Consider the following 24,177-nt stretch of genomic DNA (forward strand, 5'->3'; position numbering starts at 1 on the left):
GTGTACGTACGTGCGTCCAGACGGTTAGGCTCCATCGAGGCACTGCCAGGCACCACGACCAGGGCATGGCCGGTATTCACCTGGTGAAGGGAGCATACGCGATACACTAAGTTATCCCGTCGTGTTTCGAAGCAAACGACACGAACAGTGCCCACAGAACAGGTGTGCCGCCGTGTACGTGCGTCCAGAATTGTTAGGCTCAGGTGAGGCGGACGATAGCTAGCAGCCGCTGCCGCCGGCGACGACCCGAGCCCACCCAAAGCACTCGAGATTTTTCCCCGGGGAGGCGACTCCGATTCGCGACGCCGGGCGGCGGGCGCGGTCAAGCGAAGCCACCGCGTGCGTGCGTCCAAAGCGTCGCCGTCGCCGCACGGAAACGCCCGGCAAAGCAGCGTCTCACCGCGGTTGCTTCCAGGGGCGGGTAAGAGCATCTCTAATAGAATTTCTAAATTGTATCCTATATAAATATAAATATAGGGTTTAAGAGAAAAAATAGTCTCCAACAGGAGTTCTATTTTATAAAATACTGACAAATCAATTTAGAATTCAGTCTCCCGAATTCTAGATATAGGACTCAATTGGTTGTGTCCTAACTCCCTTTTGCCACGAAATCTAACTGATAGAGATTTCTTTCCCCAATGCCTCCGCTCCAATCTTTTCCCAATTAATTGTAAATGACATGATTTGAGACCCCGCTGTTATAGAACATAATACAAATTATAGAACTTAAATATAGGACTCATGATTAGAGATGCTCTAACGATGCGCACCGTGTTTCTTGCGATTAAGGACGTATTTAGGTATCTAATAATATTTTTAGGTTAGCAAACTAAAAATTAATTATGATGGTATACTATTCTAAATTCATTTCTTCTCTTAAAATGTTTATGTAGAATATATTCTATTTAATTTTATTAATCTTTTAGATCGATCCAATGTTAAAAATATATATAACTCGCATTCTGGCGAGTCATCTGCTGACGAAATCATCGGTGGAGATTGGACAGTCCCCGTCCGGATGTACTAGTAGCAGAGTAACCGCTGCCTGTGAGGTCGTCAGGCTTTTCCTGGCGTCGAACATATCGCACGCACGAAGCATGCACGCGGCACTGTTTCGGACAGAAGGGAAATTCCGGATGCCCTACGGACTTCGCGAAGGCGGACAGGTAGGCGCACAGGATTACGTCTCTCGTCCTGATTGATAAAAAATGGGTGAGCTTCATGTGATGTCATATGATATGAATAGGGTCACAGGAGGCCATCGATAGCGGCTTCTTTAGATGGCCATCAGGTTTCCTGAAATTCGCTGGCTTCCAGCTTCCAGGAGCACCTAGCGAGCTAAACACGGCGGCTACTAGACCCCACGGATGGATTCTTAAGCCACTTTCTACTTCAAGGAGCGATGCGTGTTTGTGTATTTATTTAAAATGGAAGTCTCCAGCCTCAGTGATCAGTGATCGCACACAGTCATGCGTGACACGTTCAATGGACACAGTTTCCTAACCAACGACATCGGCGTGTCACTCTTGCACAACATCGTTAGGTGTGCAGCTGCGCACGGCACGTGCCTGCAGTTTGCCTCGGCGTGCGACTCGTAGTCGTAGGCCGGCACTTGGGACGTCCAAGGGCCGCTTCATCTGGGCGGCCTTTCGGCGGAGTACTAGCTCGGGTCAACCGCTGCTCCGTCCCTCCGGAAAAACTGGGACGAACCTTGTGAGAGTCGAGACATGGACATGACGCCATGACGGGCAAACTGTCCCCAGCTTCACCCCGCGACATGTGATCGATCGACAGGCTTGTGTTCGTTCTTGTCTCGTGGATGGGAGCGGCCTCGCATCCTCTCGCAACCCCGTCGTCCTCCGCAGCTGCCGCCACCGGTGGTGGCCGTCGGAGGCGGTCGCTGCGTCTCCCGGTGCGGTGAATGTTCATCGCAACATAGCTGATAACTGTCTGCGACTGAATTGGAAGTGGTTTACCAAAAGCGGCATGAGCGAAGCGTTTACCATTGGAATTGGAAGTGGTTTACCAGAGCTGTTGGATTGTGGACAGCATCCAGCGACATCAGCGCATCGTTCCAGACTAGTGGCTGGGCCACTCCATGGGCCTGATGGGCTCGATGTGCAGGCTAATATGACCCGGGCCGCATAATAATTTGGTATCTAGCTCCTCTGAAATTTGATCGTTTGCAATTCTATCCCTCTTCGTCTTCTTGCCTCTCTTCTTCCCTGAAGATTCTTTCAAGTTATATGTGCCCTTAGTAGTACAGTTTGTAAAGGAGGGTGAAATACTGACCATTCATAGTGACGACGGCAATGAGTCGAGTCATAGGAGGTAACAAAGCCTGAAGAATGAAGAAATTAAAAAGAAAGACATGATAAAGTGACTTATTAGTCCTCGGTTGTGAAGCTCACTGCTTGCCAAACGTTAGCCCAATGGGTAACAGTAGCATTTGACTATTTGAGCATGCGCCACTCTCCGCTCACAACTATAGGAAAAGGAGTAAATTTACAGAGCTACAACTATTTTGACTCATGGTACCGTAGAAATTGCAAGTTTCTTCTAGTTACCATATGTACAAAAATAGTAGTAGTTTTTTTTTATATACTGCAAATAGTAGTAGTTTTGAAGGCGTTTGTAAAACTAGTTCTATGGAATTTACTCTAGGCAGGGAACCTTAGCAAACAAAACACCATCCAAGAAGAGATCTACACGGTCAGATCCATGTCAGGTTTCGTCTGAGAGGAAACCTACAGTGTCAGAACTATGGAATGGTCTTCAAGGTTTCCGTCAAAGGAAAGAAGTGTTACACAGATTCATTTATCGGGTTTAAACTTTGGGATCGTGTCCTCATATCATGATGTTTTGGTTGCATGGTGTTGGACAGGTGAATTGTACATTCCAGGGCACGAATGCATGAGACCAAAACGAAGGTTTAGTAAAACGTAGTCACGACTCACAAACAGAATATACCATCAAGCAATTTTTAGCCAGGCATGGTTTGCTGCCTCACATACATGATGTATAGTTGAGTAAAAATGGCTATCAAACTGCCAAGAAAAGCCAGCTTAGGAGATAATTTCAAGTTATAATAGAGGATCTAAGTGCAAGCCAAAATGTGTTCCTCTCAATGTTTCACGAGTTTGAGCAGCCTGCTTGCAAACAGAAATTATTTAATGACATAGCCATCAACGATCCATTCTCAAAACTATTGCAACAAAATTGGACATCAAGATTGGCCAGTATTTAGTTGTCAGCAACTTCAATGAGGGTCGTCTCGTAGTCAGCAGGGGCCTCAAAGCCATGAAGGTTCATCACAGTGGCAGCAACGTTGGCGAGCCCAGGGGTCTGAATGTCATTCCGGAATTTAACTCCAGGGTGCAGACCAGGGCCTCCAATGGCGACCGGGACCTGCAAGTATAACAGAGGCGTTAAAAATCCGGGCAATAAACATGAGCCTGGTGCGGGCAGGGAGACCATGAACGGCCTAGGATCTTGGGGCATTGGACTTACGGGCTGAAGGGTATGCGAGGTGAGAATTTGGATACCACCACTCTTGTCAAGCAGCGGCTTGCCAGCTTTGTTCCTTTTCACCATGTCCTCTGCATTTCCATGGTCAGCAGTGACAAGGTAAATACCGCCAACTTGCTCCACAGCATCCAAAATAATCTGTTTAAAAGAGCAGTGATTAAACTAGGCAAAAGCATGCCCTCAGAAAAAAAAACTAGGCAAAAGCAAAAAAAAATGCAATATAAATACAGTGAACTGTGCAATGCACACAGATGCAGATAATGAAGACAATAATGCATGTAAGTAAACAATAATGATCATTCTCACCTTAACGGCTTCATCAGCTGCCTTGCAAGCAACAACTGTGGCCTCAATATCACCAGTGTGACCCACCATGTCACCATTTGGCAGGTTGACGCGTACCTGTAATAGCAATACACTAAGCAACGGATAAATTGAAAGACTAGTTTAATACAAACTTCAGAACGTTTACCTGGTCAAACTTTCCACTAAGGAGAGCATCCCTGGCTTTCTCCGCGATTTCAAGCGCCTTCATCTTGGGTGCAACATTGAATGTAATACCACTGTCACTAGGAATTTCTACATACTCCTCCTTGGTTTCATCGAAGTATCCTGAACGGTTACCGTTCCAGAAAAATGTGACATGACCGAACTTCACCGTCTCACTGTTGCACACAAAAAAATGTTACTATGCCGCTTAAGCAAAAGAATGTCAAAATGTGCTGTTGTAAGCACGACGACAATATGAAACTCAAATCAATCCAAAAAATTGCAGTACAGAACATTAGCAACTTATGAGGGCACACTTAACACAAAAACACCAAACTAAGATCTTTGTATAAAAAACTTGAACCTCCTCATCTGTACCTTGAAGATTTCTCTATAAATGTCAAACAAATAACAGCAATAAACATATTGTCCGCCTTCCGCCCCAAGATAAAATGAACTGCCTAAATGATCGTTTAGCCCGAGTGCCCAGCCATTCCCATTTAAACAGACATTTAGCCTGATAATTGGCTAAACGGCGATTGACTGTTTAGCATTTAGGTTAACACTGCATCTGCATATCATGCCTTCATTTATATATATAAATTGTCTTTACATATTTCAAAGGGTGATCCAAGATTGAATCTGCATATCATGCCTCCATTTATACAGATAAATTGTATTTTCATATTTTAAAGGCTGAACCGACATTGAGCAGGGACTTTACGAGAATAAACTTGGAAGGACAGAAGATTGAGGGGTAAAAATGCAGCAGAAGGCAGTGGACATAATTAGCAACAACATGCTTTCATGTGACCCTGACTTGTAGTACCAGGTACTCTTTTTATAAGATTGGTTGCAATGAATGAGCTATGGTGCCAGAAGATATTAACAAGTATTTCTAGTACAGAGATGACTCTGAAAAAAAAAACCAAGTGTTTTCTAAAATCAAATTTCACAACAAGACGTGCTTTAATATCAAGAGAAAGATTCACAAACAGGTTGTACTTGCCTGCAAGCAAAGGTGCGGATGCCATTCTTCACCAAGTATTCACCAGATGTTCTCTCTATCTCTGGTGGAGAAACAAGGTAACGGCTAGGAAGCTTCAACTCGCCATCATATTGAAGCATCCCAGCATACCGGATTTTTGGGACACGGACACGGTCAAATTTGTCAAAGTCTGCGTACTCAAGTGCCTTTGCAAGCATAACCATGCGATCAGCCCGGAAGTTGATAGTGACAACTGCATCACCATCTAATACAGGCCCAACAGCTTTGCCACTGTCATCAACTATCACAAATGGAGGCAAATACTGATCATTAGCATTCGGCTCTGCTCTCAGTGTTTTCACTGCTTCAAGTGCACTTTTGAATTTGTGGGGTGCTTCTCCAAGCACCTGGGCATCCCACCCACGTTTAACCACATCCCAGTCATTCTGTAAAGCATTAAACAAAAAGGAACTGTAAGCCAAAGTGGACAACAAACATTGATGGTTTAATAATATGAGAAGTGTTTACCTCATAACGGTCCATGGTAACATACATCCTTCCACCACCAGATGCAATCTGTGCATCAATACCCTTCTCTCGAAGCTGTGAAAGATCATTCTCTAGTGTCTCTACGAAGCCGACACTGCTACCATCCAAAACATCACGCCCATCGGTAAGGATGTGCACACGGATTCTTTTTGCTCCCCTCTCACTGGCACCTTTCAGAAGTAGCTGAACAGAGCCAAAAAAAAAGAAGTAAATCTTGTGGCAAGGACAGCATCCTAAGCCATTTCTGCAACTTAAACCGACCATAAATCAAGGAAAGCTTAGCAAACCTGCAGTTGGTCAAGACGGGAGTGGACACCACCATCACTCAACAACCCAATAAGGTGAAGAGTACCATTTTCAAAAGATTCTTTGATGTAGTTGAACCCATCACCTTCATAAATTTTTCCGGAGGCAAGAGCTTGGTCCACGAGCTTAGCACTATAGACACAGAAAAAAATGCAGCACTTAGTTAGGTCAGAGACTGTGAGACTTATTGTTATATTTGACATCTATACAAAAGAGATAAAATAGCACAATAAGTTTGATTTCTTGATTGCTTTGTATGAATACAAATGTAGAACACAAAAGTACACCAACAAGCGAAACAAAGCACAAACCAGCACATGAAAGAGATCTAGTTAGCAGTTGGTGAAACTAAAAATAATAATAATAAATTTGTTGATATATCAATGCAACTAGAACAAATGATAACAAGAATACAGAGTTACAGGCTCTGTTCTGGTTAAGGAGTGGAGGATGGCGAACTCTGTACTGTTCACTCTTATACCCGTGCTACACATACTTTGAATCTTATGGACATAAGATTATTTGTGGCATAATCACTTGTAGAGGCTTGGCATGTATGGGTCAAAATAAAGTTGTGGGCATTCATGTCCCAATGAAATATTCAAACACATTGTATATTAGTTACAACCATACTTCCAAAATAATAAAAGCTAACATACCCTTGGGCGAAAATGCGACCAGCTCCAAGAGCATTGTGGCCAACTTCACTGTTGCCCATATCATCGTCAGATGGGAGACCCACAGCGGTTCCATGAGCCTTCACTAGTCTCCACTTCTCTGGAGCACCCTGATATATTGCACGAAAGGGTGAATTAAAGCATGAATAGTGTACACCTACAAATCAAATTATACAGAGAGCACAATCTTTCATCTAAGAGTTGTCTAAAGAAACAAGCAGGTGTCATGCAACACCAACTCATTTATTGTTCAGACAGAGACAATGATCAAACAATCAATTGAACGGATACGATTTGTAAAAAGCATCAGTAACTTCAGCGCATCGCCATTTCAGACAGTTCTACTATATGAAACTCAACATTAATTATTGGGTACAGATGCTTAGACCAAGTGGAAAAGGCATGTCAGTTATGAATCTGCATATGCATAATCAATCTGGATTCTGAACGGCCATTACAGTGAAAAGTATAAAAAATCATGTTAGATCCGTCATCACACTCAACTGGAGCAACGCAAATTCTGAGCACTAGGCTTCCAAGTACAAAACTAACGTCCCCAGTCCACCTGCCGACTAAACAACAGCCACAACCATGATATCGAATATAAAGTGCAAAGAAAAGCATACATACATTCTTGAGCGAGTCCATGACGGGCGTCTGAGCGACATGGATGCAATTGTACTGATCGGCGTTGGCCTCGCCCCATCCGTCCAGCACGACGACGGCCACCGGCTTTCCCTTGGGGAGCTTCGGGTGGTCCGGCAGCGTCCACGAGAACCCTGAGCTCGCCATCACCAACGAAACCTGTCAAAATCACACACCGCGCCATACAGTCAGAAACAGGTTAGACGCGCAGCAAATCCGCAGCATAACCCGACAGATTTGCACCCGCCTTCAGAATCCGCCACACGGCGTCGCTATAACAAATCAGATCGGAACACGTAACCTATAAATATCTAATTCATAATCGTGTTTAAGCAACCAGATCTCTTGACCCGATACCAGGTAGAAAAGGAGACGCAAATCAGATGCGAAGGATTGGTCGATCTGACGAACGAAGGGGGACGAGCAAACATCGAGAAATTGAAGGCACGCGAATGGGGAAGGGAGGAATCTGAGATTGTTCTCACCTTTTGCTCCTGCTTTTGCCTTGCCTAACAAGAACAACTCTGGGCGAGCAATAGGACGATGGAACTGAGGATGCGATGCCGCGGCGATATTAATAAGGAGAGGCGACGGCGACGTGGGGGTGCGAATATAAAAACTAATAATTACGCCATCTTTAATGGCGTGCTTCGACCTAATTCGGCGATTTTAGAACTGGACGGCCGGATCGGCGCTCCGTGCGAACGGGCGGAGCCATCGAACGGCTGGTGTGCAAAAAAAAGGTGATATTATTTTTTTTTGTTTAACAAGGGAAGGGAAAGATGGACTTTTCGTTCAAGTTAGGAAGGAATGGCCTCCGCCGGGTTTGTGTGGATCCAGACGGCGGAGATCCGCCAGTTTTATATTATGCCCCTGGTATTGGACGGCCACGATGGTTGGCGGCTACCGCCGCGCCCTGTGGGGTCCACTTACCTCTCAGGGCTCGTGCAACGGAACATCAGTCCACCTCACGGAGGCCCCGCCGGGGATCTGGATTTTCACGTGAGCTTTGGACTCTCGAAGTCGGAGAGGGAGGGGAAGGGGACTAGGGGAGGGGCGCGTGCGTGACAGCATCAGGCCCGGGGTTGGAATTGGATATTCCCTGCAGATGCTGTGTGCTCGAGCTGCAGGCAACACGGTAAGCGATGGTGCTTAGGTGTAAGTGTACGTTCAGTGACAGTTAACAGTAAGGCCAAAGCATGGAACAGAGCAGCCTGCGCGCCGTGGAAACCTAAGGAATTCTTGATCATCTGGTAGTCTGGGTACAGATCTCCTCAAACGCGCCGCTTCACGCCGACGGCTGAACTGTCCGTTGGATTTGAACGGCAGGCTGCGGGCCTGCGGTGGAACGTGGAAGAAAGTCAGGGACCGGTTGTTTCAAAAAAAAAAAACTTGGACCTATCAGAAGAAAAAAGGAAAAATCTGGGACCTGTCACGGAACTTGTTCCGGTGGCTCTCGCTCGGCCGCCGACGGTCAATCTCGAGGGGCTGGCCGCAGAGGCGAACCGGGTCACGTCCAGGTGACCCCAGGGCTGCGGAACCAGCAACCGTCCAAGTGCCCGTGGACCGTAGGCCTGTTTGCCTAAGGAAATAATCGGATGGCTCGTCTCTGGTCTGCCACACGCAGGACGACTGGACGGACGGGCAGAAGCTGCAGACCACCAATGTTCTTGGCGACCTGGGGTCGTGGTCGTTGCTCTCAAGCTTCCAGGGGAGGGGCTTCCAGGGGAGGGGCTTCCAGGGGAGGGTTTCGAGTTTCAATTGAAAATGGAGACCTCAAGTTCGAAAGAAAACTGCACGACGTGTCAGCGTACAAAATGAAAATCGCCCTCTGAACTTTGGGCTGTGGGCCTTGGCCTGGCCTTCCTGGGCACGGTTTTTAGATTACTTGGGCTTCCCTGTGAAAATAGTCTATTGAGCCTAATGTTGCTCTGTTCTGAGAAAGACAGGCATGCGGACTCAGGAATTCACTGGGCCTAAAGCTGTTCTGTTGGATGGAATTCACTGGGCCTAAACTCGGACGCACCCATCACCCATCATCATTTCTGGCCTAATACATGACCTCCAGCACACTCCAGCCTGCTCATCGCTCAGGCTGCGTTGTTTTTGTTCACGCGATTCCTCAAGTCCTTTGGCAAAAGTGCGACTCCTAGGGCTTAACCGAGTGATCAGAACATGACATACCATACCAGTCCTAATCTCCCTAATCTCTGTGTGCTGGCCTCCCAGTGTACGCTGGACACGTATGAAATCAAGATCTGCAACAGGATCAAGAACGGCACTGCGCATACACTGCACGTAAACACACACAGGAGATGCAAAACGCCACGTTTCCAATCTCCGCATGTTGCGGACATTGGGCTCGTATCAGCGCATCTTTCGGCGTCCGGCGCGCATCGCCATCCTTGGCTGGACTGGCTCATCACCGCCTGGCATCTGGAAAAGCAGAGGGGCCTCCTCCGACCTGCCCGCCTTTTGCAGCTCCGAACTTCCACCGGAATCCGGGCCCCAGGTGGCGTGCGTCTCTCCTCTCCAGGACGGCAGGGTCCCCGGGCGAGGCAGCGACGACGGGATTGTCCTCTCGTGCCAGCCCACATGCAAAAGCCAACGAAATTGTTGCCGCCCAAGTGTGAGATTCTCCGTGCCCGTGTTTACCGCCGAAGCGGAAGACGACGCGCGCGGGGAGCTGTCAGTGTTGCTTTTGGCATCGACAGCCTGACGTGCCCTGAAATAGCTCTCGAGTCGAGTGGATCAAGACGCAAGGGCCGTCGAGCTAAGAAGATAGCACAAGTACACAAGGGACAAGATTTCACCTTCAGAAAATCGGGTATATAGCAGTGTAATAACCAAAAAAGGATGTCTGGTAGTTCTTTTTTTTTCTTTCTCGATATACATATTTACATCTCCGTCCCTCTTTACAAGATTCATGGCTTTTGGTTGGATCGGCGACAACCAAAGAGAATCGAGAGGGATTTCATGTGATGCGTCCAAAGAGAAGCTACAGAGAAGAAGAAAAAAAATCTCAAATGGCCCGACCAGGGTGTTGGAGCAGGCAGATCAATCGAATTATCAGCGTCCAGTGATAATCCACAACCCCAGGATCAGGGGCAAAAATCTGTCTATATTGAACAAGCAAAATAGGAATCTACGAGGACCAGCTCCTGAGGAGCGACGGCCTCGCAAACATCTGATCGAGCGCCACCACCACGGCCATGGCGAGCGACACGTCGACGCCCGGCTGCACCACCAGCCGGAACACGTCCGTGCCGACGGCCTCCTTGGGCTGCACCTCGGCGACGGCCCGGCGCTCGCCGTCGTACACCACGCAGCACCGCCGCGCGTACGACCCCTCCACCTCGAAGGGCGCCGCCCCGGCACACGGCGCCACGCGCGCCATCGACTTGCCGCCGCCGCGCTTGACGGCGTACACGGGGCGCCGCGCCTCCTCGCCCGCAAAGATGAGCCACTGCTCGCCGGACAGGCTCAGGCGCTTGCGGCGCACGGTGAAGGCCGGGCGGCCGGCGGGGTCCATGAGGACGACCTCGGCCTCGGCGTCGTCGTAGCGGTCGACGCGGTAGGCGAGGTCGCCCTTGGCGTCGAACACCGTGAACCCCCTGCAGTTGAACAGCAGCGACTTGCGCCACACCGTCAGCGACGTCGGCTCCTCCTCCTCGCCCGCCGGCGGCCCCGCCGCGGCTCTCTCAGCAGCCGGCGACGGCAGCACGTTGGGGTGGACCCTCGCCATCGCGCGCTGGCTACCGGTACCGGCTGCTACCTCGGCCGATCAACCTCCGGCGCAGATCAAGACTGGTCCTGCTGGAGCTGGCTCTCAGGTGGCTGCTGAGTTGCGGTCAGGCTTAGCTAGCTAGGCAGCTAGGTCCTGGTGGCTAATGAGGCTGGTAGATGGGTGGGAGAGAGGCTGCTGTATATATACAGAGGCAGGCGAGCAAGCAAAGGCATGTTGCCCCTGGCGTGCGTGGGGCAGGGTGACGACATGGGATGCCGGTGAAGCTCGACGCATAACGGCCTCGCCGCATTATGGCCTCGCGCCGCTTTAGCCAAAGCAGCCGGCCGGTGCGCGCAGGATTCGCGTAACCTGCCGCGCGCGGATCCCATGATCCCGGTAGGGCACACGAGCCACTGTGCGGCTTAAAACGACGCGACATCAAGAGAATTCTAAATTTCTGTGGACGCGAGCACACCAATTCGGAACAGTTCGATCGATCCGAACAAAATTCGATCTAGCCGACGCGAAACGTTTCCTGCGTGCTACATGTGCGGTAGATTACGTCGATCGATCGATCAGGAGTGTGTTTTTTTTTCTTTTTGGTTTGCAGTTTGTCTTGGGAGATAATGCATGCGATTACGCATCGAACGTGGACGCGTTACCGGCTCGATTTGGACGTTAATTATTCATCAGTATGCTTGGCAGATTGCGGTTGCGCCGTAGTAGAAATTTTTAAGAAATCAATTGGACTGGATAGCTCCGGGGTTGGGGTCGAGGACACGCGGCGGCAGGCCAGGCTTTGGGCGGGTAGAAGTTGGCTTGTACAACTGCGGAGGCTCTGGAGTTTGGAGCGAGGCGGCTGGCGGATGGAGACGCACGCTCTCGTTTTAGTTAATTTTCTCTTGACCGCCTGATGAATGGCTGATGGAGATGCGGAGCTATAATGCAACCTCCTAGCAGCCCTACGCGGCCTAAGCGCATGGTCGGCTGAACTCTGTCGCGGATGCTCTGATTAGGATTATCATTGCAGTGATTATTCAGAACACACGTTGCTTAATTCCCAACGGATTAGACCGCGGTGAGCACCGAAGTGCATGCGATTAACAGAGCTGGGAGATGGATAAGCGCAGTGATGTTGCCATCCAATGATAGATCCAGCATTGGAAGTTTGATCGGGCGCCGATTTCTATATGTGGTATGGGCGTATGGCTATGGACGAGGATCGGGTACCGAACAAATTAGTTGGTTTCGATCGGCTGCACGCGAAACGTCGCTGACCATCCGCAGCCGGCCTACGTGGGAGCAGGTCAGTTCATTGATTTAATTTTACCTTTCTTTAGTTCGTCCTGATTAGTTTCTTGGTTCGAGGGGAACTAATAAACTAACGAAGTTTTCAACTAGTTTCAATTCGGAGCCATCTGCTAGTACTCTATTGGCCGGTTGCGTTCGTGTTAAGCTAGTTCAGGCTGCCTTGTCTCGATCGGTACCAATTATTAGATACTCTTGTCATTAGGCTAGATGGACGTGTAAACAAATGCTAAGCTTACGTGATCGAAACATGTTCAGCGCAACTAAGCAACACATGGAGTCGGGGGATTGGAGCAGGAGCCGGGGCTGTTGTTCGGTTTACAAATGAAAACTCAGGAAATCATGGTTTTCAGTCAACAAGACCGCGTCCAGAGACAAGATTTCCGCAACATATTGTTCTGCCACTATTCTAGGATATCTTCCTCCACACCTGGCTCTGGAGGCGGCTGAACATGTGGTATGGAACTGTGGATTGACCCAAATAATGCTAAGTTTTCTTATTCACTACTACTCTTCCTCCATATGCATGCTAGCTCCTCCAAGAAAAGAAATTCTTACATCCAAAGCAAAAAAAAAAAACAAAGGAACCAAGAGAAGAAATGATTGCCATCGATGACATCGTGCATTGTTAAACTCATATTGTGCGATCCAAGGTCCGGATATCACGTCTCTGCACTTGTCCTTTATACATGACGATTAATTTATTAGCTCGATCAGGAGTCTGTTCTGATGAACTGGTTCTTCTCTCATCCCATGCATGTATGTCCATGGCAGCGTCTAGTGTTTGCGAGAGGAGAGGACTACCAAATTATGCCAGCATCAGTAGGTAGACGGCGTATATTGACGTGCCACCCACCCAGCGAAAGGTTGAGTGGTCCTCTAGTCTGTTGGTAGCTAGGATGCTTGACGATGGAGATGAGCAACAGTGATGGCGTAGATCGGTTCGTGCCCGCAGCTAGCTAGCGCAATGATTTTGTCCACAATTTCAGGCATAATCAGTCGAATTATAAGGGCCATATGATGTAAGAGGTGTGTGTTGGAAGAATCTAATCAGCAAACTACCGTATTTCAAGATATCAAGGCTGATGCAAGTGAGAGTTGGAAGTACAAAAGTCTATTTGGAAATTATTTTTTCGTGGCAGATAATTATTGATATTATAAAGAATTGTAGCTAACAAACTTTTCGCATAATATTTATTTTTTCCATTTCCGCAGCATAAGCATATACTCCCTCCTGTCTGACTTTCACCTGAGGGAAACATTGTTTCATGGTTGTTTTTGTTGTCTGACCGGATGGAGAATATGATTGAAAAAAGTTGTATATACTATATAAAATACACAAACACACCGTTTTAGCTTATATTGTTTAGGGAGATCTAGCTGGTTTGATGATCTATCCGGGTGATGAACTGATGATGTCCCAAACTGAGGCTCTTTCTTTTCCGCAGCTGAAAATTTTACTTGTTATATACAACTCAGTAGTTATTTTTCCAAAGTAGTATATATGTTGCGAGCTGAAAACTTAAAACATGCTGCGGTGTCTTGAAGATGGAAGTTGATGTTACACATTGCAATCCACTAGGACATACCCATCGAAATATATAAGAGGCAAATGTACTTTTTTTTCCCTATTTACTGTAAGCCTGTACTAAACTGGAGTATTATCACTCCTAAAAAAAACCTCACACCACCTCTAGATTCCATAATTTCAAATCCTGTACGTATATTATACAGAGCAAAGGTCGCCCTGGTTTTGAAACAAATGCCTGCTTAAACTTAAGGAGACACATCTACCCACTAACCTTGGTTTTTTAAGCACAAAAGTCAAGTCCTAAAATAGAACGGCTACCATGGTGCACACTACATTACAAAAACCATCCCTTGCTGGCCATTATCGGTGCATGTAGACCCTCTGCTCGAGTATCGGTAGCACACCGGTGTCCCCTTTCATGTCTAGCTTTAACGGTTTCGGAAAGATACATGTACTAGTTTTCAAGCTCGCGCCTTTGCTGATCATTCTCCTAGGCTTTTTTTTTTTGCTCAGGAGTCAGGACCAGCGAGCGTTGGGTATATCGGCGGGCGCCCTCCCGGCCAGGGCACGCAGGACCATAGGCGCCATGTACCCGACACCATGATGGCGCGCGAAGCTGCAAGACGCCAGCAACGAGGTCGCTCTCGCTCTCGCCCTCGCCCTCGCCCTCGCATCGTTAGGTTGCCGATCCGTCGCTCGAAGCTGACGTGGGGGGCGGGGAGGGGACACGGGGATTAATGCGCACAGCTTAACTCGCATCATCACCGCTAATCATGGTGTCCTTCTGTCTGGCAGGCCGCATCCATCTCGCCCAAAGGCCCTAGCTAATCAAGTGCGTGCTCACCAATCCCTGCCAGTGCTGCTAGCTGCCTCCAATCGGCGCGGACAACCAGGCAAGGTGTCCCCAGCGGCTCGCCCTCCGCCCCGACACCGTCGCCCTCCGCGACCGAACCGAGCGCGGCGCGGCAGACGGGAGGGGGGGACGGGCCATCCGCCGCTCGGCTGGGCGGTCGCACATTGCGCTGCTCCCCCCTCGCCTCCCTCGTTTTTGAAATGGTGGGGGGTTTGGGTGGGGACTGTTGCTTGCGTGCCGCAAGGATCGCCATGGAGTCGCGGGGCTGCCGCTACAGTGCCCACCCGATCGGTGATCATGGGGGGTGGAGGGATACTGGTACGCCCCTGATCGCAGGGCACGCGGCCGCGTAGCGGCCCTGCGCATCACACACAGCGCGGGCCGCTGCTGCTGGCCTGCTGCAGCCGCTGCGGCTGGCTGGCCCCAGCTGGGGCCGCTCGGGGAGGAAGCTGGAGAGGGACACGCCATGTGGGAGCCGGGCAATGATGCGACCGGGGGGGGTTGGCGATCCGAGAAAGATTGCAGTAGTGACGCCGCAGGGATGGATAGGAGCAGAGCATCTCTTGCTGGGATTATTTTTTCCGGGCTGTGGTAGGGTAGCTGCTGGGGGCATGTAGCTCTTGCTTTGTGGCGGCGTTTGTGAGATCTTTTGCTGTCAGTTTTATTTATAACACTAATCGTTGGGACGTGCGAGCGAGCGTGATATCGGGGTTAATCTTGAGGGGCTCGATAAAATAAAAGTGCTAAAGGACTAGTGTTACCAGGTTGACTTTATTTGATTCCCTTTTGAAACGGGCTGATACAAGGAGGTTTTCAGTGTGCATATGCTGTTGAACCTTGGGGAGTTTGGTTCAATTAACAAATTAAAGGGTTAACGCAAAGCTCGCAGCGTGCAGTAATAGTGTAGCATCATAAGCAATGCATAGCAGCATAGCACGAAACAATGCATCAAACACTAAAACTCCGCAGGATTGTTGGTGAGAAAATACTATGTTTAAACATGACAGACGGACAGAGCATGTGGAGGAACGGCAGCGACAAATTTTAGAAGACGTTGGGCTCCCAGGGCTCCAGCTCTGACAAAATAGCCCAATAGGTAATGGGATACAAAGAGAGCAGGCCATCTGATCGGGCCGGCCTCGTTTCACCAACAACAAACAGTTGCCGAGAAAAATTGTTCCATTTTCCGTTTTCCCTCTCCACAAATGCTACGTCTCCATTCAAGTGAAATTCCTTTGTGACGTGGGGAATTCTATGACATTTCGAGTAGATCAAATCATGAGCTTTCGGTCGAACTCCTGTAGAGAAAAGTTAGCAACGTATAACCTGAGCGATTTATGTGGTTCAGGGCTAGCTAGTTGATCACTGCCAGAACTGAGATACAATCCTCCTGAATGAAACGGTCGAAAATACAGCAGTATACAGTATACACTACACAAACAATAGACCTCCTGAATCGAAACGGCCAAGGACCTAGCTACATGCCTTAAAAAAACTATAGGAACGTACATTAATCCTGCTCAGTAGCCTACGGCGCCGCCGGAGCCAGACCACCTGCTATTGGCCGCCGTCGCGGTCGGCCGGTACGACCCGGACGCCGGCCGCTGGTTGGCGTTGCCCACGTACTGGCGCACCGGGTCGCTGCCGGAGGCCGGCGCGGGGACGGGGGCGGGCGCCCCGGCCACCACGTACTGCTGCACCACCAGCACCGACACCTTCATCGAGAAGTCGGACGACACCAGCATGTCCCCGATGGGCCCCAGCTCCGGGTTCTCCATCCAGTCCTCCAGCGCCGCCGTCATCGGCGACCCGGCCTCGCCGGGGCGCCGGCCCACGATGTACAGCTCGTGCAGGTTGGTGTCCATGCTCCGGATGGCGGCCACCGTCTCCTCGCTGTTGGCCACCGTCCTCGTGGAGTAGGAGATGGCTCCGTTGCCGTGGTTGCGCGACCGGAAGTCGTTGAGGTAGTCCTCGTCCATCTCCAGCTCGCTCTTGCCCTCCGTGCTGATGGTGATCGCGCGGGCGTCCGAGCCGACCGGCGGGCGGTAGGTCGAGGCGGAGACGGACCGCCCTCTGTAGTCCGGCGGGAGGAACCGCACGATGGTGAGGGTGACGCCGGGGGTCTCGACCATCCTCCACGCGTAGGCGAGCGCCTCCCGGTCGTCGGGCCCGCCGAAGAAGAAGAGCGCGACGTGGTGCTCGGTTGCCAACCGCGCCGCGGCGGCGCTGAGGCCGCGGTCGACGAGGATGGCGACGGAGCACGGGGAGGCGGAGAGGAGGCTCTCGTTAAAGCCGCGGACGTGCGGGTTGATCGGCTCCATGCCGCCGTCCACCGTCTGCTGCTTGTGGAACGGGACCACGATGAGCGACACGTGCTTGTCCTCGGCCAGCACGGACACGTCCTCGTGCATGGTTTGGTACGGCGAGACCGCCGCGAGCGTCTGGATGGACACGCCTCCTGTGCCACGCAAGCAACGTGCTCCGCGTCAGCTTAACATAAAAACGAAATTCCTTTTTGATACTTGTGAAAAAAGAATGTTAATTATCAATTGATTGTTAAGAGCTGATACGATTGTACTGCACCGACCCGTGTGCCTCTCGTAGTTCTCAAAGGCGTTGAAGATGTGCTCGGTCACTGGGGGCAGGGAGGACCCCGTGCCGCTCCGGCTCTGCTTGGAGGCGGAGGCCGCGGCGGCGGCGAGCATGTTGGAGGCGCGGCCCGTGAGCTCGACGAGGTGGAGTGCGTAGATGAAGATCGGGGAGCGCTTGCTCGGGTTCGAGAGCTCCAGCAGCGAGAGCACGGACGGCACGTTGCGGGTGATGTGCACGCAGGCCAGCATCCGGAGCTCGCTGTCGTGCCTGATGCGCTGCAGGTTCCGCCGCTTGTATCCGACGAGGCGCCGCGACGGGCGGTACACCCCCGTCACCACCGGCGTCACCAGTGTCGTCATCGCCACCGACACCAGCACCATCACCGCAAACGACTCGTCATCCAACACCTACAGCAGACATGGTGTACATGTCAGCGAAAATTAAATCACACCCGTTATGGTTATGGTTTGTTGACAGGGTGCTGATACTCATCAGCTCAACGCATTATTGTAAGAGAATCGGCAATGCATTGACCTCTTTGTCTCTTCCAATGTTGAGCACGATCATTTCCACGAGCCCCCTGGTGTTCATGAGGAAGCCGAGGGCGATGCCCTCGCGGAACGGCATGGTGTAGAGCGCGGCGATGATGATGGTGCCCATGATCTTGGCGAAGCTGGCCATGACGAACACGAGCACGAGCAGGCCGACGGTGACGGGGTCGCTTATCCTCCGGATGTTGGTGCGCAGGCCGCTGATGGCGAAGAAGAGCGGCAGTAGCAGACCGGTGACGAAGTCCTCGATCTTCTCGATGAGCACCACGCCGAGCGTCCCAGTCGGGATGACCAGCCCATAGACGAAGGCGCCAAAGACCGAGTGTATGCCGATTGCGTCGGTGCAGACGCCGGCGAGCATGACGCCGGTGAGGATGAGGGTGACCTCCATGTCGCTGATGCCCTCGCCCTCGGGGGTGCGGCGGATGAGCCACCACATGGCGGGGCGCACGGCGTAGAAGCAGAAGAGCACGAAGAGCACCCCGGAGAGGAGCACCCACAGGGAGGAGATCGCGGAGCTGTTCACCTCGGAGATGGAGATGGCGAGTGCGAGCAGGATCCACGCGCACATGTCGTTGACGATGGCGGCGGACATGGCGATCCGGCCGAGCTCGGTGCTGAGCAGCTTGATCTCGGCGAGGATGCGGGCGAGCACCGGGAACGCCGTGACGGAGAGCGCGACGCCGAGGAAGAGCAGGAAGGAGGTCTGGTGCACGTTCCGCGACACCTGGTGCCGGAAGATGAAGGACGTGGCGATGCCCATGCAGAACGGCAGCGCCATGCCCGCGATGGCGACGAACAGCGCCTTCTTCCCCGAGCGCCGGATGACGTCGATGTCCATCTCCAGGCCAACCAAGAAGAGGAAGTAGAGCAGGCCGAGATGCGCCACCGTCTCCAGCGTGAGCAGGCTGCGCTGCGGGAACACCATGGTCGCCCAGGTCTCTATCTGCCCCATCACCGAGGGGCCCAGCAGCACGCCGGCCTGCGCGCATGCGACAGACATGAATAATACATACATGCACGGCCGCGCATACGAGGAAGCTCGCTAGCAGAGGCACGGTCAGGCGCGCGTACGAGGATCTCAGCGATGACGCGGGGCTGTCGGAAGGGCCTGAGGACGAGGACGAGGAAGCGGGTGGTGACGACGACGATGGCCGTCTGGAGGATGAAGAGCGGGAGGGAGAACTCGAGCGGGTTGATCCCCTGCCAGATGCCGTTGGTGGTGATCATCATGGGCGAGTAGCACACCACAGTGCTGGACGCCTTGGGGCGCGACACGTTGTGCAGCTGCGCCGTGACGTTGGTCGGCAGCCCGTCGGAGATCGGCATGGCGTCCATCCTGGCGCATGGCACGGCCCTCCCTCGCCGGTCACCGGAGCGCGGCCCTTCCCTCCTCGCCGGCCACGCGAGCTGCGGTTCCGGGGGGCGGTGGCAGCGAGCTAGGGCGAGGCCTTGACCGCTGGAGGCGCGCGCGGACGCTCCCGGACGGTGAGGAGAATGGGTCAAACGGCAGAAACAGGGGGAACGGATCGCTTGCGGCGTTGTATCGTCGTTTGACCGGCTGCCCGGGGACTTTGGGAGCACTGAAGCGTGTCTGCTCGTGATTGGTTGGCTTCATAAAACTAGGATCCATGATGGTTAGTGTCTTCAATTTGAAATCCCAAAAATAGCAACTCCACTTGCCAATGTATTGGACAGGTAATATAAACTGCACTCAAGTCCAGCATATAAGCACATGTGACAAAGCCACACACAATAGCTTTCCTTGAAAATAACAGGTTTATGTAAAATTTACCATCTGGCAATTTTCAACTTTGTAGCGTATGTGATCACCTATGAAACTAGCTCATACTTTATCAGAATTCAGATAGTCTTGCTGCTGGATTACAGATTCCTGCAAGTAACATTACATTTGGTGAATAAAAGGACATAACCAGATTTCAAGTGCAAAGAAGTATAGCTACAACGCACTGCAAATGTAGCAGGTAGGAAATGGCGTCATGGCTTGTGTATTTCTCCATATTTTACATAATACTCATACATTCTTCTATCCAAATAAGTCCAAAGCCTCATGACTGCGTCACATAGATCAACATTGAAACTCCCTCTTTGTATAATGCGTGACATTGAAATATATCCACAGATAGATATAGTCCAAGGTTGAGGGTGATGGAACCAATTCCTGAAAAAAAATGTAAACTTAATCTTAGGAAAAACCTCACAATAAACATAATAGCAAAGGGAAAGTGCCAATATATCAATATTTGAATCAACGGAAAAGGTTCTTACTTTTCCAGAACTTTATGAGGCATGTTAGGCTGTGTCAACCAACAATACACTATCAACTATTTTTGACCGCGGTACAACTTCATGTCCAAACACCAGCTCAAAAGGTGAAAGAGGGTATTTTGAGTGGCTCTTCACAATCTTTTTCAGTTCACCAGCTTCAACCAAATCCATCTGGGCAGACTGCACTGATGGCCCAGCATGATCCAAATTTTCGGTAACTACATTGAAAGACAAACCAATATGGTATATTTATTATTATTTATCAAAATGTTATCACACGAGAAAAGAAAAGGCAGTGTAGACTTTGCATATATCATGCTGTGTCTCCCTCATAAGCTGGTTCAACAATGTTGCTATTGTGGTGGCTAGGACCAGGAATGGTTGATCTTGGACTGGATGCTTAGTGCTAGTTTCAGCAGCAGGCAGTTCAACAATGCTGTTGTCGTGGTGGCTAGGACCAGGAATAGATTGATCTTGGACTGGATGGTTAGTGCTAGTTTCAGCGGCAGGCAGGGCTAGCAATAAAACATTTTGGTCAAGATAAATGAGGGAGAAAATAACATTACGTTGTGCTATGTATATTTAAGTAATTTACAAAAAAGTAAGGATACCTAGAGGGGCCACTTGGGCTGTGTTATCTATGTATATTTAAATAATTTACAAAAAAGTAAGGATTTTGCTGACAACCCTTTGGTATGAATGAAACAATATAAAGGGAATCAAGTGCTAAGATCTTATGGAACTTACCACAGGGTTCTTACTGTAAGCAAGCTTCTCCACACCGAACAGCAGGTCACAGCAAGCAGACCATTGGGACAATATATTCCCAACACAACTGAGACGGTCCAAAAGGTGCATATACTCAATTCTACACCTAATGTTCAGCACATCAATTTTGCTGTGAATTCCAGATGTTACGTAGTGCTCAAGTCCACAACTACAACATTGTGCATGCATTCCAGATGTTAGGATGCTCTCTTTATAGCACCAGCCTCTGCCATAGAGAAATCAGGACAAACATCACATGATATCGTTGCATTTCTAACTGGTAGCTGCCTGGCACATGGCAACCCACACTGCAACTGAATGTGGACTTGAAAAATCTCGCTAAAGTGCACTTTGGTGAAGACAGGGTTATGAATGCCAAGGGACTTGAGCACATAAGGAATATTGTCTTCAATGGGATTTCAACATTCTGTATTAGCCCCTGCAGTATATAAATTCATGTCAATTTACATGGGATATTGAAATCAGATGTAGGAACACAACATTCCAGTATATTTCAATACAATTAAAAATATGACGGCGGAAAATGGCAAGACCAATTACCTTTGAACTTGTGCAAGTCATTGATTCAGAGCCAGCAGAGCTTGACGCTGCACTATGTGCAGTTGCAACAGAGGTATCAGCGATAATGTTTTTCACCTGAGTCACCGGGGCAGCAGTAAGTAACTGTACTAAAATTCAAATTTCAACTAAATGGAGGATTCTATATGACTCACAGAACATAATAGAAGATGAAACAAAGTTGAAATCAAATGATCTACATACAGGCTACTTATAAAAAAAGAAATCTGACTACCGTTGCAACTCCAAGAGAGTGAATTTCACGACAGGAAGAATAATAGTCACAGCCAAAATAAGCTGCATAATTGAACGCCTGAACATTAACTTTTTCTTTAATGGCAAAGATACGCTAAGTCAGTGCACTTTAGTGAATTCTGAACTAAGACACGGATCACAATCAGCGAGATGTTACCCCAACTTGCCAACAAAGACACGAGAAACAAACAAATTATAGATTGTTAATTTCTAGTTCACCCCGGTAGTGTTCTCAAACTAACAAGCACAACGCCCACAGATGGCTACCAAGAGCACATAAAGAACACATCATGGAAGCCCAGTTCCGAAGGGTAGCAGTTGGAAACAACAAAATGATTTACAGGACACCCAGCAGTATTAACATAACTAGAAAGCTTAACTTCAAGATCACTACAGTAGGCTTCTCAGATCTAGAACACTACCACGAGTTGCTAGCAAAAACAGACAAATAACAAGGACACGAACAGGAACTAGTAGTTGAAGATCTAGATGAATGTCTGCCAGCGAAGGGAAACCGACGGATCTAGGCGCCCATGAACACTAGAACTCAAGAAGAATCGCCATGAGAACGAGCTTGGGGATGTGGGGAGGGGGGGGGGGGTGGAATCCAAACCTTCTGGGAGCTAGAAGTGCACCCGGCAACAGATCCACCACTTGAAGCAGCCTTCCCTGCGAGGAGAGACAACCCCTTCATGCCTCGGCACAGCTAGGCGCCTCCAAGGAGGCCGCAACATCAACCTCAGAAAACTATCTTCAGCAAGCCCGACGAGCACCTCGGCACCTCCTCATCTCCGGCATCCATGCCACCGAGCTTCAGGAGAGCGCGAAGAATAGGAGAGGAGCAGGGGGCAGAGGATGCATGAGGAAGAAGACGGAAGGTGGGAGGATGGGGAAAGAGTGTACAGGTGAAATGAGTGTGGTCCAGAAAACACTCCCTCGGTAAAATTCAATACCAAATCTACCCCTGGGTATGAAACACTGCTAGTACACTAAACTGTAGTGTCATGACCCAGACATGACGAGAAGAAGACGGATCGCTGAGTTTACGCTTTCGACGTGATTAACGTTTTAAACTTTGCCTGTTAGCTATCATTAGCTGTGTGGGCCCGAAGCCGAGTCTGTAATGACTTATAAGCCAAGTCCTGTGAGGGAGAACGCATAAAACAAAAATTAAGAAGTGAAATCGGAAGAAGAATCATTCCTCGTTCCTCCCCAATCTCCCTGTATAATCTCACGCTTCAATTTCGATCGTTGACCACGGTTGCTGCAGTGCTTACATGAAGCTGCGGGAAGGTGGGCGTGGGACCCAGACGCCGGATCGACGGCCCGGATAGTGCCGGCGGACACATGCACATGCGGGCGGGCCTTTTCCGAAGCATGCTTTTTTTTTCCACCAATATCAGGTGCAAACGAGGGTATTCGTGCAAACTCCGTGCAAAACAACTAACAAAAGTTGAAAAAAATTTCAAAAAATTATGTATATACTTCATAGACTACTCTACCACTGTATCTCTTAACATATATTGCCTTTTTTTCTAAGCTCAGACAGCTCTATATTCGTATAAATGTTTCCTCTTCTTTCTAGATCCACAGTTACTTATCTGTACGCACAGAAGGGTACTTTTCACTATTATTTTTCTCACAGCCTGCGGTCAGAGACTGCATTCTGCGACTCTGAATTCTCGCAACAACCATGAGTCCATGACGACATATACTACTGTATAGGAGCAGCATTATTTTGGCCACTCATCACTAGAAGCTGATTGCATGGTGAAGATTTTGAGACTCGTCGGCATTGTTGACGGGCTTGCACGTGCAGTTGGTGGGAATAAACGTAAACAATAAACAAACGGTCCATTAGTTTCTCTTTGGATTAACAAATCGGGCGTTACTGGATCCGAGGAAAGGTAATTGCAAAGAAAAAAGGAAAAAAAAGAATCAGAGAAAAGGGTGCGAAAAGTAATGCAAAAAAGAAAAAATAACCTGAGAAAAGGTGTTTTCGGCGACTTGATGGGTCATGGCCTCAAAGGCCTCATGGGTGCACCACTGCACCAAGTAGAAAGGGCAGTGGCTGTGGGCCAGTGTTCTAGTTCAAGCCCGGGCAGTGGCCAATGGGGCGGGGCGAGCGGCAGCAACCTTTCGCTTTGGGGCCGTGCTGGCACATCTGCCTGATCGCTCGGGCCTTGTGCGCGTGCGCGTCGCATCAGGTTGCTTTGTTGGAGCTGCGCGACAGGCGCCGCGTCCAGGACGTGCCGACCACGGGCGCGGTGGGGCTCAATGGCGTCCGGGTCGGCGATTCGGCGTGGCCCCGGAGTTGCCGTGTCCTCGTTCATTCTCGACGTTGGAAGAACAAAATCAGGAGACAAGACACATGGTACTTTTTTTTTCTTTTTGATTCTGGATAACCTTTTCATTCCTACACCGCTAAGGGAAGCCTAGAACCTGACCGATGAACCTCCGTTTCGTTTTCGTTTCTTTTGTCCTCCACCTGGAGCGTGTACTGATTTTTCCTTCAATGTGCACGCAAATTTCAGTTACTTTG

At 49.7% G+C, this 24,177-nt stretch overlaps 3 protein-coding genes and 1 long non-coding RNA gene across 5 annotated transcripts; all 4 read right to left on the reverse strand.

The window, feature by feature from the left end:
• Nucleotides 1-2,967: 2,967 nt before the first annotated feature.
• On the reverse strand, nt 2,968-7,823 carry LOC112892205 (2,3-bisphosphoglycerate-independent phosphoglycerate mutase). Its single transcript, XM_025959337.1, has 10 exons — nt 7,668-7,823; nt 7,168-7,341; nt 6,520-6,647; nt 5,842-5,992; nt 5,534-5,737; nt 5,027-5,451; nt 4,001-4,193; nt 3,835-3,930; nt 3,511-3,666; nt 2,968-3,408 (listed from the first exon to the last, which is right to left on the reverse strand). Exons 2-10 carry the CDS (start codon nt 7,327-7,329, stop codon nt 3,244-3,246), a joined length of 1,680 nt encoding a protein of 559 aa, XP_025815122.1. The 5' UTR covers nt 7,330-7,341; nt 7,668-7,823; the 3' UTR covers nt 2,968-3,243.
• Nucleotides 7,824-10,014: 2,191 nt separating this feature from the next.
• Nucleotides 10,015-11,254, reverse strand: LOC112892213 (protein LURP-one-related 8-like). Its single transcript, XM_025959347.1, has one exon. It carries the CDS (start codon nt 10,925-10,927, stop codon nt 10,328-10,330), a length of 600 nt encoding a protein of 199 aa, XP_025815132.1. The 5' UTR covers nt 10,928-11,254; the 3' UTR covers nt 10,015-10,327.
• Nucleotides 11,255-15,996: 4,742 nt separating this feature from the next.
• Nucleotides 15,997-19,471, reverse strand: LOC112891834 (cation/H(+) antiporter 15-like). Its single transcript, XM_025958816.1, has 5 exons — nt 19,428-19,471; nt 18,819-19,356; nt 17,728-18,726; nt 17,189-17,600; nt 15,997-17,059 (listed from the first exon to the last, which is right to left on the reverse strand). Exons 1-5 carry the CDS (start codon nt 19,469-19,471, stop codon nt 16,122-16,124), a joined length of 2,931 nt encoding a protein of 976 aa, XP_025814601.1. The 3' UTR covers nt 15,997-16,121.
• A 1-nt stretch (nt 19,472) lies between these two features.
• LOC112892214 lies at nt 19,473-22,570 on the reverse strand. Of its 2 annotated transcripts, XR_003228686.1 has the most exons (6): nt 22,249-22,570; nt 21,363-21,458; nt 20,781-21,240; nt 20,034-20,251; nt 19,716-19,926; nt 19,473-19,638 (listed from the first exon to the last, which is right to left on the reverse strand). It is a non-coding gene; the product is annotated as an uncharacterized LOC112892214 (long non-coding RNA). The 2 variants fall into 2 exon arrangements; XR_003228685.1 differs by having other exon boundaries at nt 19,473-19,926; nt 22,249-22,569.
• Between the last annotated feature and the right edge of the window lie 1,607 nt (nt 22,571-24,177).

The sequence above is a fragment of the Panicum hallii genome, chromosome 5 (assembly GCF_002211085.1).
Source record: "Panicum hallii strain FIL2 chromosome 5, PHallii_v3.1, whole genome shotgun sequence".
Classification (NCBI taxonomy): Eukaryota; Viridiplantae; Streptophyta; class Magnoliopsida; order Poales; family Poaceae; genus Panicum; species Panicum hallii.

Excerpts from the sequence above, each read along its gene's own strand:
- LOC112892205 (XM_025959337.1), bottom strand. The coding sequence starts at position 7,329 with ATGGCGAGCTCAGGGTTCTCGTGGACGCTGCCGGACCACCCGAAGCTC. Across the intron at positions 6,648-7,167 it reads TCATGGACTCGCTCAAGAAT|GGTGCTCCAGAGAAGTGGAG; the intron begins GTATGTATGCTT and ends GCAATATATCAG. Across the intron at positions 3,409-3,510 it reads CCTCGCATACCCTTCAGCCC|GTCCCGGTCGCCATTGGAGG; the intron begins GTAAGTCCAATG and ends TTATACTTGCAG.
- LOC112891834 (XM_025958816.1), bottom strand. The coding sequence starts at position 19,471 with ATGCTGGACTTGAGTGCAGTTTATATTACCTGTCCAATACATTG. Across the intron at positions 17,601-17,727 it reads ACATTGGAAGAGACAAAGAG|GTGTTGGATGACGAGTCGTT; the intron begins GTCAATGCATTG and ends TGTCTGCTGTAG. Across the intron at positions 17,060-17,188 it reads GAACTACGAGAGGCACACGG|GAGGCGTGTCCATCCAGACG; the intron begins GTCGGTGCAGTA and ends TGCGTGGCACAG.
- LOC112892213 (XM_025959347.1), bottom strand. The coding sequence starts at position 10,927 with ATGGCGAGGGTCCACCCCAACGTGCTGCCGTCGCCGGCTGCTGAGAGA.